The sequence below is a fragment of the Protomyctophum bolini genome (assembly GCF_963924005.1).
Source record: "Protomyctophum bolini genome assembly, chromosome: 13".
In the NCBI taxonomy this organism is placed as follows: domain Eukaryota; kingdom Metazoa; phylum Chordata; class Actinopteri; order Myctophiformes; family Myctophidae; genus Protomyctophum; species Protomyctophum bolini.
The window spans coordinates 43,050,573-43,063,072 of NC_137874.1; the positions used below are offsets into that span (position 1 = coordinate 43,050,573).

The window sequence follows — 12,500 nt, forward strand, 5'->3', positions numbered from 1 at the left end:
GACTGTTGTCTCATTACTGTCAGAGTGATGAGGTGACTGTTGTCTCATTACTGTCAGAGTGATGAGGTGACTGTTGTCTCATCACTGTCAGAGTGATGAGGTGACTGTTGTCTCATTACTGTCAGAGTGATGAGGTGACTGTTGTCTCATTATACTGTCAGAGTGATGAGGTGACTGTTGTCTCATTACTGTCAGAGTGATGAGGTGACTGTTGTCTCATTACTGTCAGAGTGATGAGGTGACTGTTGTCTCATCACTGTCAGTGTGATGAGGTGACTGTTGTCTCATTATACTGTCAGAGTGATGAGGTGACTGTTGTCTCATTACTGTCAGAGTGATGAGGTGACTGTTGTCTCATTACTGTCAGAGTGATGAGGTGACTGTTGTCTCATTATACTGTCAGAGTGATGAGGTGACTGTTGTCTCATTACTGTCAGAGTGATGAGGTGACTGTTGTCTCATTACTGTCAGAGTGATGAGGTGACTGTTGTCTCATCACTGTCAGAGTGATGAGGTGACTGTTGTCTCATTATACTGTCAGAGTGATGAGGTGACTGTTGTCTCATTACTGTCAGAGTGATGAGGTGACTGTTGTCTCATTACTGTCAGAGTGATGAGGTGACTGTTGTCTCATCACTGTCAGAGTGATGAGGTGACTGTTGTCTCATTACTGTCAGAGTGATGAGGTGACTGTTGTCTCATTACTGTTAGAGTGATGAGGTGACTGTTGTCTCATTATACTGTCAGAGTGATGAGGTGACTGTTGTCTCATTATACTGTCAGAGTGATGAGGTGACTGTTGTCTCATTACTGTCAGAGTGATGAGGTGACTGTTGTCTCATTACTGTCAGAGTGATGAGGTGACTGTTGTCTCATTACTGTCAGAGTGATGAGGTGACTGTTGTCTCATTACTGTCAGAGTGATGAGGTGACTGTTGTCTCATCACTGTCAGAGTGATGAGGTGACTGTTGTCTCATTACTGTCACTACGATAACGTTGTGCTGTGAGCTTCTATAGATCTGATATTTACTGTAACGTTGCACTGTGAACTTCTAGATCTGATATTTTGGCGAGAATGTTCAACTGACGGAACAGCAATTCTGCGATCATATATTGCTAATATGCTTAATCAATAATCCTATCACGCACACACCCACGCACACACACACACGCACACACACACACACACACGCACGCGCGCACACACACACACACACACGCACACACACGCATGCACCAGACACCACTAACACAGCTGTCGCCCCCCCCCCCCCCCCCCTCAGCTGATGAAGGCCAGGCTGCAGTGTCCTCCGCTCCCCTAGGGGGCTCCACCTCACCGCTCCCCTGTAGCGCCCTGCAGCAGGCGGCGGGGTTTCCTCCCACGCAGGAGAGCAGGGCTCTGGAGGAGAGGGAGGAGCCAGAGGTCAGGATCATAATTACAACACATTTCATCACATTTACTGTAACTACGGCATTTTATTTTTATTACTAGTCAGTTCCCAAACTTGATGACGTCGTTATTTGACCCAACACATTTTCACAATTTATAAAGTGTAACACCAAAAACGGTTCCCGCCCAAAATGGGTTAAATCAAGGCTAAAAAAACCCTTATCTTTTCTCTATGCACTGTACGGTTCCGCCTAGTTTTATTCTATATGATCCACAGCTATGCACATTTTACCACATTTTACCACGTTTTACCATGTTTTACCATGTTTTACCATGTTTTTCCACATTTTACCATGTTTTCTAGTTTTTTTATGTATTGCTGCTGTAAAGTGCACAGAGGTCGTGATTTTGATATAAATCACTATAAATAAAAAATAAAGTTAAACTGTAACTGTGCGGTCCCTCAGCTGGTCCTGGACAACAACAGCTTCTCGTGTCTGAAGGGGGAGGAGTCATTCCTGAGTGACGACTTGCTGCAACCAATCAGGACGATCATCGGAGACCGAGGAGGCCCCGCCTCCATGAAGGAGAGCGTCTGTCAGGTCTGGAGGAGTCCCATCCTTCATGAAAATAGCAGATCTACAAGCTCACAGCGTGGTGCGAAGCGGCACGTTGTGAGCTTGCAGATCGGCTATTTTCCACTACTTGTTCTCAGATTATTTGTTGTTTTTTAAATAACGATGAATTAAAATTCCCTTATTGAAGGTGGTTGTATTCCCTTATTAAGGTGGTTGTATTCCCTTATTGAAGGTGGTTGTATTCCCTTATTGAAGGTGGTTGTATTCCCTTATTAAGGTGGTTGTATTCCCTTATTAAGGTGGTTGTGTTCCCTTATTAAGGTGGTTGTATTCCCTTATTGAAGGTGGTTGTATTCCCTTATTAAGGTGGTTGTATTCCCTTATTAAGGTGGTTGTGTTCCCTTATTAAGGTGGTTGTATTCCCTTATTGAAGGTGGTTGTATTCCCTTATTGAAGGTGGTTGTATTCCCTTATTGAAGGTGGTTGTATTCCCTTATTGAAGGTGGTTGTATTCCCTTATTGAAGGTGGTTGTATTCCCTTATTGAAGGTGGTTGTATTCCCTTATTGAAGGTGGTTGTATTCCCTTATTAAGGTGGTTGTATTCCCTTATTGAAGGTGGTTGTATTCCCTTATTAAGGTGGTTGTATTCCCTTATTGAAGGTGGTTGTATTCCCTTATTAAGGTGGTTGTATTCCCTTATTAAGGTGGTTGTATTCCCTGTAGGTTGTGGGTTGTATTCCCTTATTAAGGTGGTTGTATTCCCTTATTAAGGTGGTTGTATTCCCTTATTAAGGTGGTTGTATTCCCTCATTAAGGTGGTTGTATTCCCTTATTGAGGTGGTTGTATTCCCTTATTAAGGTGGTTGTATTCCCTCATTAAGGTGGTTGTATTCCCTTATTGAGGTGGTTGTATTCCCTTATTAAGGTGGTTGTATTCCCTCATTAAGGTGGTTGTATTCCCTTATTGAAGGTGGTTGTATTCCCTTATTAAGGTGGTTGTATTCCCTTATTAAGGTGGTTGTATTCCCTTATTAAGGTGGTTGTATTCCCTTATTAAGGTGGTTGTATTCCCTTATTGAAGGTGGTTGTATTCCCTTATTGAAGGTGGTTGTATTCCCTTATTAAGGTGGTTGTATTCCCTTATTAAGGTGGTTGTATTCCCTTATTGAAGGTGGTTGTATTCCCTTATTGAAGGTGGTTGTATTCCCTTATTAAGGTGGTTGTATTCCCTTATTGAAGGTGGTTGTATTCCCTTATTAAGGTGGTTGTATTCCCTTATTAAGGTGGTTGTATTCCCTTATTAAGGTGGTTGTATTCCCTTATTAAGGTGGTTGTATTCCCTTATTGAAGGTGGTTGTATTCCCTTATTGAAGTGGTTGTATTCCCTTATTAAGGTGGTTGTATTCCTTTATTAAGGTGGTTGTATTCCCTTATTAAGGTGGTTGTATTCCCTTATTAAGGTGGTTGTATTCCCTTATTGAAGGTGGTTGTATTCCCTTATTAAGGTGGTTGTATTCCCTTATTGAAGGTGGTTGTATTCCCTTATTGAAGGTGGTTGTATTCCCTTATTAAGGTGGTTGTATTCCCTGTAGGTTGTGGGTTGTATTCCCTTATTAAGGTGGTTGTATTCCCTTATTGAAGGTGGTTGTATTCCCTTTATTGAAGGTGGTTGTATTCCCTTATTGAAGGTGGTTGTATTCCCTTATTAAGGTGGTTGTATTCCCTTATTGAAGGTGGTTGTATTCCCTTATTAAGGTGGTTGTATTCCCTTATTGAAGGTGGTTGTATTCCCTTATTAAGGTGGTTGTATTCCCTTATTAAGGTGGTTGTATTCCCTTATTGAAGGTGGTTGTATTCCCTTATTAAGGTGGTTGTATTCCCTTATTGAAGGTGGTTGTATTCCCTTTATTAAGGTGGTTGTATTCCCTTATTGAAGGTGGTTGTATTCCCTTATTGAAGGTGGTTGTATTCCCTGTAGGTTGTGGGTTGTATTCCCTTATTAAGGTGGTTGTATTCCCTTATTGAAGGTGGTTGTATTCCCTTATTGAAGGTGGTTGTATTCCCTGTAGGTGTGTGAGCGGTCGGGGGAGTTGCTGCTGTGTGAAGGTCAGTGTTGTGGAGCGTTCCACCTGTCGTGCATCTCTCTGGCTGAAGCTCCCAAAGACAAGTTCATCTGTCCCGAATGCAAATCAGGTATTTCCTTTTCATTTGTCATCATTATTATTATTATTATTATTTATTATTAGTGTGGTTGCCCAAATGAATGTACCATAATGTAATTGGGTTGCAGGCGTGCGTTAACCCATTCTGAACGGGAACCCATGTTGGTGTTGGCATCATGTTATGCTTTAGCTATTGAAAAACAGCAGATCTACAAGCTCGTAGCGCGCCACCGAGTGGCGCGCTACGAGCTTGTAGGTCTGCTATTTTTGAAGAATCGAAGAACGACTGTGACATTTTTATAGAATCTGATCTCGGGTCAGAATGGGTTCATCAGACCAGTGTGTGTCCAGTAGAAACCTGGTATGAATCTGATCTCAGGTCAGAATGGGTTAATGTTCCATAATGCATTGGGTTGCAGGCGTGCACACGTGTTTCGTGTGCAGGAAGCGTGGGGACGCGGTGCGGCGCTGCGTGGTTCCCGCCTGCGGGAAGTTCTACCACGGAGAATGCGCCGCCAGACACGCCCCCACGCTGCCGCTGCCGCGAGGCTTCCGCTGCTCGCTGCACGTCTGTCTGACCTGCTTCACCACCGGCCCCGCCCCCAACGCCAGCAGAGGTACGGAACACAACCACCCAAACAAAGAACACAACCACCCAAACACGACCAGAGGTACAGAACACAACCACCCAAACACAGCCCCGCCCACCTCACCACGGCCAGAGGTACAGAACACAACCACCACCCAAACACAGCCCCGCCCACCTCACCATGGCCAGAGGTACAGAACACAACCACCCAAACACGACCAGAGGTACAGAACACAACCACCCAAACACAGCCCCGCCCACCTCACCACGGCCAGAGGTACAGAACACAACCACCCAAACATGGCCAGAGGTACAGAACAAATAAATAACCCAAATTCTACCACAGGTCGTTTCGAGGAAGCAATCTGATTGGTTGAAACAGCCTTCTAGCCGGTGGTCAAACCAGCACCGTTCACCACCTAATCAAAACAAAGAATTCAGCCGCTCTGTTCTCCCAGAGCGCTATAGCAAACTCGGTGGCTAGGCTAGCTAGTTTCTTGTGAAGGTTGTGGTCGTAGTGACTACATCTGTCATTAAAAAAATATATTCTTTCAGCGATTTTAATAGTTTTAAGGGTAACTGTGGTAGAATTGCAATATTGCACGAGAGGGTGTGGTTTAACGTGATTATTGCCACTTCAGTGATGCTTGCGGAACCCGACTCCGTCTCGTTCCTGACCGCATCACTGTCATGGCAATAATCACGTTAACCCACACCCTCTCGTGTAATATTGCTTAACTAACCAACAGCTGCTCAGTATCAGCCGTTATAGGAAGATATTATAATAATAATATATATAATGTTATAGGAAGCCACTCAATTCCTCTCTATCCATGATTCATATCTGTCTGAGAGACAGGTACAGTACAGTACAGTATGTCACCTAACTCTGCTGTAACAATGTTTTTCCTTCTATGGACTTTGTAACTGTCTGACCTCCTGTATGTTCTATGGACTTTGTAACTGTCTGACCTCCTGTATGTTCTATGGACTTTGTAACTGTCTGACCTCCTGTATGTTCTATGGACTTTGTAACTGTCTGACCTCCTGTATGTTCTATGGACTTTGTAACTGTCTGACCTCCTGTATGTTCTATGGACTTTGTAACTGTCTGACCTCCTGTATGTTCTATGGACTTTGTAACTGTCTGACCTCCTGTATGTTCTATGGACTTTGTAACTGTCTGACCTGCTGTATCGTCTGACCGCGCTGGCAGTGTCTATATCTGTCCTGTACTTCAGATGCTGGGGACACAAAGTGTACTCTGTGTGTATGCGTGCGTACGTGTGTGTGCGTGCGTGTGTGTGTGTGTGTGTGTGTGTGTGTGTGTGTGTGTGCGTGCGTGCGTGCGTGCGTGTGTGTGTGTGTGTGTGCGTGCGTGCCTGCCTGTGTGTGTGTGTGTGTGTGTGTGTGTGTGTGTGTGTGTGTGTGTGTGTGTGTGTGTGTGTGTGACTGTGTGACTGTGTGTGCGTGCCTGCCTGTGTGTGTGTGTGTGTGTGTAGGAGGCCTGCTGCGCTGCGTGCGCTGTCCCGTAGCCTACCACCCCACGGAGGCCTGCCTGGCGGCGGGTTGCCAGGTTCTGTCCAGTAACAGCATGCTGTGTCCGAACCACTTCACCCCCCGCCGCGGAGTCAAGAACCACGAGCACGTCAACGTCAGCTGGTGCTTCATCTGCACGGAAGGTACGGACGCCATATTTGGGGTTTGGAAGCCTTTTGAGCTACAATGAAAACAGGAAACACAGTGAAAACAGTGAGATCTGCTGGCAAATCCCATTGACATATATGGTATTTGCAGGCTCTTACATCACAAACTGCCGGCAAATCAGAGCACCTGTTTGAGCCAGAAAACCCCAGATCAAAGAAAATCTACTGAATGTTAAAAGTTCATGTTTTTTGGGTGCAATTGAGATTAGAAAACCTAAAAAAAATAAGAACAATTCCAAAACCTTTTTTTTAATGTCACAATCCCTTTAATGTTTGGGTTTATAGGACAAAAATCTCCACTATAGCTGAATATAGGAGGGGCTAGGACAGAATATAGGATCAAAGAATATATATACCTCAAAATTTGTACTGGGGAAAACCACTCATTTTCAACATTGAAATGTCATTAAAAGGGAATACCACTAATTTCCCCTACAGCACAGTAACGTTTACAGTAAATGTACTTACTTGTTTCCCCGCACACTGCATAAATATGTGCCGCTGTTCCTCCCGTGCTGCAGGGGGCAGCCTCCTGTGCTGCGAGTCGTGTCCCGCGGCCTTCCACCGGGAGTGTCTGAAGATCGACATGCCCACAGGAAGCTGGTTCTGCAACGACTGCCGCGCCGGCAAGAAGCCGCACTTCAAAGACATGCTGTGGGTCAAAGTGGGACGATACAGGTCAGTAACGCCCGTGTAAGGACGTCCTGTGGGGTCAAAGTGGGACGATACAGTGGAGTCTATGGACTTTATAGTGACTGTACGGATATAATTAAACTTTGCTGTTTCATAACTTTGTCTAACTATTGATTCAACCCTCCGTAAAGGAGTTAACGAACAGGTATGGGTAATCCGTGATTTAAACACACACCGTTATATTACTCAAACACACACTTCCTCCAAGTTGCAATAAAGGCTCGCAAACAATCACTTATTTTCCGGCCATTTTATTACTACAATCTCATAACACACTCATACACGTACAAACACACTTCTACTAAACTTGTGTACAGTAAAAGCCTTATTTGCCTTGTCTGGCCCGTGTTTAGATATAGTTCAATAGCTTCCACAACTAATTGTTCTTATCATTATCACAAGATTCAGAGGTCGCGACATTAGGCGCGTTAGTGGCATTAGCAGGTAATACACTGAAACACAAAGAAACACAACATATACTATTAATTCACAGATCTAACGACTGCACAAGCGTATCATTATGACAGAGTATTTAACCGTACTTATTAACACATTATAAAGACTTACGCAAACGCCATGTCTCCTGCTCATTACATTGTCTTTAGAATGAACTGGAAAAGACTATAGTATATCCTGTTAAAAGCACGCCTCTTGATATCTGATACTTCCTATACCATTGTCAGCAATCATTGACTTCACTGTGTCCCACTAGTATACGCACCGCATTCCTCTAGTAGTAGCATAAACACATTTTACCTCCCAATTAACTGTATTAATATCTACATCCCTGAGATACTGTAATTGGTTGATAAGAGGATTTCTGTTCTTATATAACACAGAGTATTTTCTGTAGAGGCAGTGAACTTCCTTAGTAGCACTAACATCTAACATATACAACACAACATGAAGTTACAAATATAAGCTGGGTCGGCACTTAATACTATAATGAGCCCACCACCTTAGTCCAGTTACCCTGGGTAAACATAGTACCTTTCCTTTCCTTAGTCCAGTTACCCTGGGTAAACATAGTACCTTTCCTTTCCTTAGTCCAGTTACCCTGGGTAAACATAGTACCTTTCCTTTCCTTAGTCCAGTTACCCTGGGTAAACATAGCACCTTTCCTTTCCTTAGTCCAGTTACCCTGGGTAAACATAGTACCTTTCCTTTCCTTAGTCCAGTTACCCTGGGTAAACATAGTACCTTTCCTTTCCTTAGTCCAGTTACCCTGGGTAAACATAGTACCTTTCCTTTCCTTAGTCCAGTTACCCTGGGTAAACATAGTACCTTTCCTTTCCTTAGTCCAGTTACCCTGGGTAAACATAGCACCTTTCCTTTCCTTAGTCCAGTTACCCTGGGTAAACATAGTACCTTTCCTTTCCTTAGTCCAGTTACCCTGGGTAAACATAGTACCTTTCCTTTCCTTAGTCCAGTTACCCTGGGTAAACATAGTACCTTTCCTTTCCTTAGTCCAGTTACCCTGGGTAAACATAGTACCTTTCCTTTCCTTAGTCCAGTTACCCTGGGTAAACATGGTACCTTTCCTTTCCTTAGTCCAGTTACCCTGGGTAAACATAGTACCTTTCCTTTCCTTAGTCCAGTTACCCTGGGTAAACATAGTACCTTTCCTTTCCTTAGTCCAGTTACCCTGGGTAAACATGGTACCTTTCCTTTCCTTAGTCCAGTTACCCTGGGTAAACATAGTACCTTTCCTTTCCTTAGTCCAGTTACCCTGGGTAAACATGGTACCTTTCCTTTCCTTAGTCCAGTTACCCTGGGTAAACATAGTACCTTTCCTTTCCTTAGTCCAGTTACCCTGGGTAAACATAGTACCTTTCCTTTCCTTAGTCCAGTTACCCTGGGTAAACATAGTACCTTTCCTTTCCTTAGTCCAGTTACCCTGGGTAAACATAGTACCTTTCCTTTCCTTAGTCCAGTTACCCTGGGTAAACATAGTACCTTTCCTTTCCTTAGTCCAGTTACCCTGGGTAAACATAGTACCTTTCCTTTCCTTAGTCCAGTTACCCTGGGTAAACATGGTACCTTTCCTTTCCTTAGTCCAGTTACCCTGGGTAAACATAGTACCTTTCCTTTCCTTAGTCCAGTTACCCTGGGTAAACATGGTACCTTTCCTTTCCTTAGTCCAGTTACCCTGGGTAAACATAGTACCTTTCCTTTCCTTAGTCCAGTTACCCTGGGTAAACATAGTACCTTTCCTTTCCTTAGTCCAGTTACCCTGGGTAAACATGGTACCTTTCCTTTCCTTAGTCCAGTTACCCTGGGTAAACATAGTACCTTTCCTTTCCTTAGTCCAGTTACCCTGGGTAAACATAGTACCTTTCCTTTCCTTAGTCCAGTTACCCTGGGTAAACATGGTACCTTTCCTTTCCTTAGTCCAGTTACCCTGGGTAAACATAGTACCTTTCCTTTCCTTAGTCCAGTTACCCTGGGTAAACATAGTACCTTTCCTTTCCTTAGTCCAGTTACCCTGGGTAAACATAGTACCTTTCCTTTCCTTAGTCCAGTTACCCTGGGTAAACATAGTACCTTTCCTTTCCTTAGTCCAGTTACCCTGGGTAAACATAGTACCTTTCCTTTCCTTAGTCCAGTTACCCTGGGTAAACATAGTACCTTTCCTTTCCTTAGTCCAGTTACCCTGGGTAAACATAGTACCTTTCCTTTCCTTAGTCCAGTTACCCTGGGTAAACATGGTACCTTTCCTTTCCTTAGTCCAGTTACCCTGGGTAAACATAGTACCTTTCCTTTCCTTAGTCCAGTTACCCTGGGTAAACATGGTACCTTTCCTTTCCTTAGTCCAGTTACCCTGGGTAAACATGGTACCTTTCCTTTCCTTAGTCCAGTTACCCTGGGTAAACATAGTACCTTTCCTTTCCTTAGTCCAGTTACCCTGGGTAAACATAGTACCTTTCCTTTCCTTAGTCCAGTTACCCTGGGTAAACATAGTACCTTTCCTTTCCTTAGTCCAGTTACCCTGGGTAAACATAGTACCTTTCCTTTCCTTAGTCCAGTTACCCTGGGTAAACATGGTACCTTTCCTTTCCTTAGTCCAGTTACCCTGGGTAAACATAGTACCTTTCCTTTCCTTAGTCCAGTTACCCTGGGTAAACATAGTACCTTTCCTTTCCTTAGTCCAGTTACCCTGGGTAAACATAGTACCTTTCCTTTCCCTGGGTAAACATGGTACCTTTCCTCTCCTCCCAGGTGGTGGCCTGGGAGGTGAGTCTTAGTGTAGGGTAAACATGGTACCTTTCCTCTCCTTCCCAGGTGGTGGCCTGCGGAGGTGAGTCTTCCCCGGAACGTTCCGGAGAACGTCCGTCGGATGAGACACGACGTGGGGGAGTTTCCCGTCCACTTCTTCGGCTCCAACGACTTCCTGTGGACCTACCAGGCGCGCGTCTTCCCTTATATGGACGTGGACGCCAGCAGCAAGGAGACCATGGGGAGGGGGGTCGACGGCCTCTACAGGAGAGGTGCTTATTGTCTAGGAATCTGCATCACTAACACATCACTAACACATCACTAACACATCACTAACTAAAGGGAACCCCTTTTGGTGTTTTAAAGCATTGTTATTCTTTAGCTATTGAAAGATAGCAGATCTACAAGCTCATAGCGCGGCACTCGGTGGCCTGCTACGAGCTTGTAGGTCTGCTATTTTTGAAAAATCGTGAAAATGTGGCGCAAACTTTTGCCAGAAGCAAAGATTTGAGTTTAAAAAACGTTCACTCTTGAAGATTATATTCAAAGGTCCATGTGTGAAACTGTGTGTGTGTGTGTGTGTGTGTGTGTGTGTGTGTGTGTGTGTGTGTGTGTGTGTGTGTGTGTGTGTGTGTGTGTGTGTGTGTGTGTGTGTGTGTGTGTGTGTGTGTGTGTGTGTGTGCGTGCGTGCGTGCGTGCGTGCGTGCGTGCGTGCGTGCGTGGTTCAGCGCTGGAGGAGGCAGCCGGGCGGTTCAAGGAGCTTCAGGCTCAGAAGGAACTCCGACAACTTCAGGAAGACAAGAAGAACGACAGGAAGCCCCCCCCCTACAAGACCATCAAGGTCAGAGGTCACCTCCGTACACCAGACAGGGACCCCCAGAATGACCCCCATTTGAAAACGTATGCCAGGGACCCCCCATTTGAAAACGTATGCCAGGGACCCCCATTAGAGAAGATCTTTACGGCTCTATAGCAGTGATTCTCAACCCGTTTCATTTCAAGGACCCCCCAGTTTGACATGAATTTAGTCTACGGACCCCCCGTTTAATGGCATTTATATCAAGCATTTGTTTGATGGTGTTTGATACGTGTGTACGAGGCCTCACAGACTCCTTTTCCACCGGTTGGTTCCCAGTGGGAACCGGTTCAGTTCCTTTTTGGTTTTTAGTCCATGAGCCAGAGCTCCAAAATTGGTGGGCAAACTTTACCCTATATTAAATTGTTTATAGGATCAATACAAGTACATTAATACATGATAAGTGATAACCCTTCCACAGTAGTAGCTTTTTCATATTTTTGATTATTTTGCATATTATCCTACATAATGCCTCATTTGCATATTTAAAAATGTAAAATTTGTAATACAATAAATCATTGTCTTCGTGTAAGTACTCACTTGGGGAAGTTTAATGGTGATAACAATCTAATATAGGTAATGGTTTTGCTATACACTCAATTCATGATTAACGTTTCAATGTTGGAGCTCTGGCTCATGGACTAAGAACCAAAAAGAACTGAACCGGTGGAAAAGGGGCCAGAGGGTACAGATGACACCAAAAGGACCCGTCAGGGTTGGGTTAAAGGAGTTCAATTGCCAGATTAATTTGAGCATTACCTCTTACGCCCCCCTCCCTCCCTCCCTCAGGCGAATCGACCAATCGGGAAGGTGCAGATCATCACGGCCGACCTGTCGGAGATCCCCAGGTGCAACTGCAAGGCGGCGGACGAGCACCCGTGTGGCAGCGAATCAGAATGCATCAACCGCATGCTGCTGTACGAGTGTCACCCACAGGTAGCCAATCAGAATGCATCAACCGCATGTTGCTGTTACGAGTGTCACCCACAGGTAGCCAATCAGAATGCAGTGTCACCCACAGGTCTGTTAGATCTGATTACTGTGGTCTGTTAGATCTGATCACTGTGGTCTGTTAGATCTGATCACTGTGGTCTGTTAGATCTGATCACTGTGATCTGTTAGATCTGATCACTGTGGTCTGTTAGATCTGATTACTGTGGTCTGTTAGATCTGATCACTGTGGTCTGCTAGATCTGATCACTGTGGTCTGTTAGATCTGATCACTGTGGTCTGTTAGATCTGATCACTGTGATCTGTTAGATCTGATCACTGTGATCTGTTAGATCTGATCACTGTGGTCTGTTAAAT

General features: G+C 44.5%; 1 protein-coding gene across 1 annotated transcript in view; it reads left to right on the forward strand.

Moving 5' to 3' along the window:
- Positions 1-12,500, forward strand: part of nsd1b (nuclear receptor binding SET domain protein 1b) — a gene marked incomplete at its 3' end in the record, with an annotated part of 42,970 nt that overhangs the window by 22,403 nt on the left and 8,067 nt on the right. Inside the window, exons 10-18 of the mRNA XM_080781235.1 lie at positions 1,285-1,424; positions 1,859-1,993; positions 4,040-4,163; positions 4,552-4,749; positions 6,224-6,403; positions 6,949-7,105; positions 10,403-10,608; positions 11,065-11,177; positions 11,982-12,128. Coding sequence (XP_080637361.1) covers positions 1,285-1,424; positions 1,859-1,993; positions 4,040-4,163; positions 4,552-4,749; positions 6,224-6,403; positions 6,949-7,105; positions 10,403-10,608; positions 11,065-11,177; positions 11,982-12,128 — 1,400 coding nt within the window. The remainder of the gene's footprint in view (positions 1-1,284; positions 1,425-1,858; positions 1,994-4,039; positions 4,164-4,551; positions 4,750-6,223; positions 6,404-6,948; positions 7,106-10,402; positions 10,609-11,064; positions 11,178-11,981; positions 12,129-12,500) is intronic.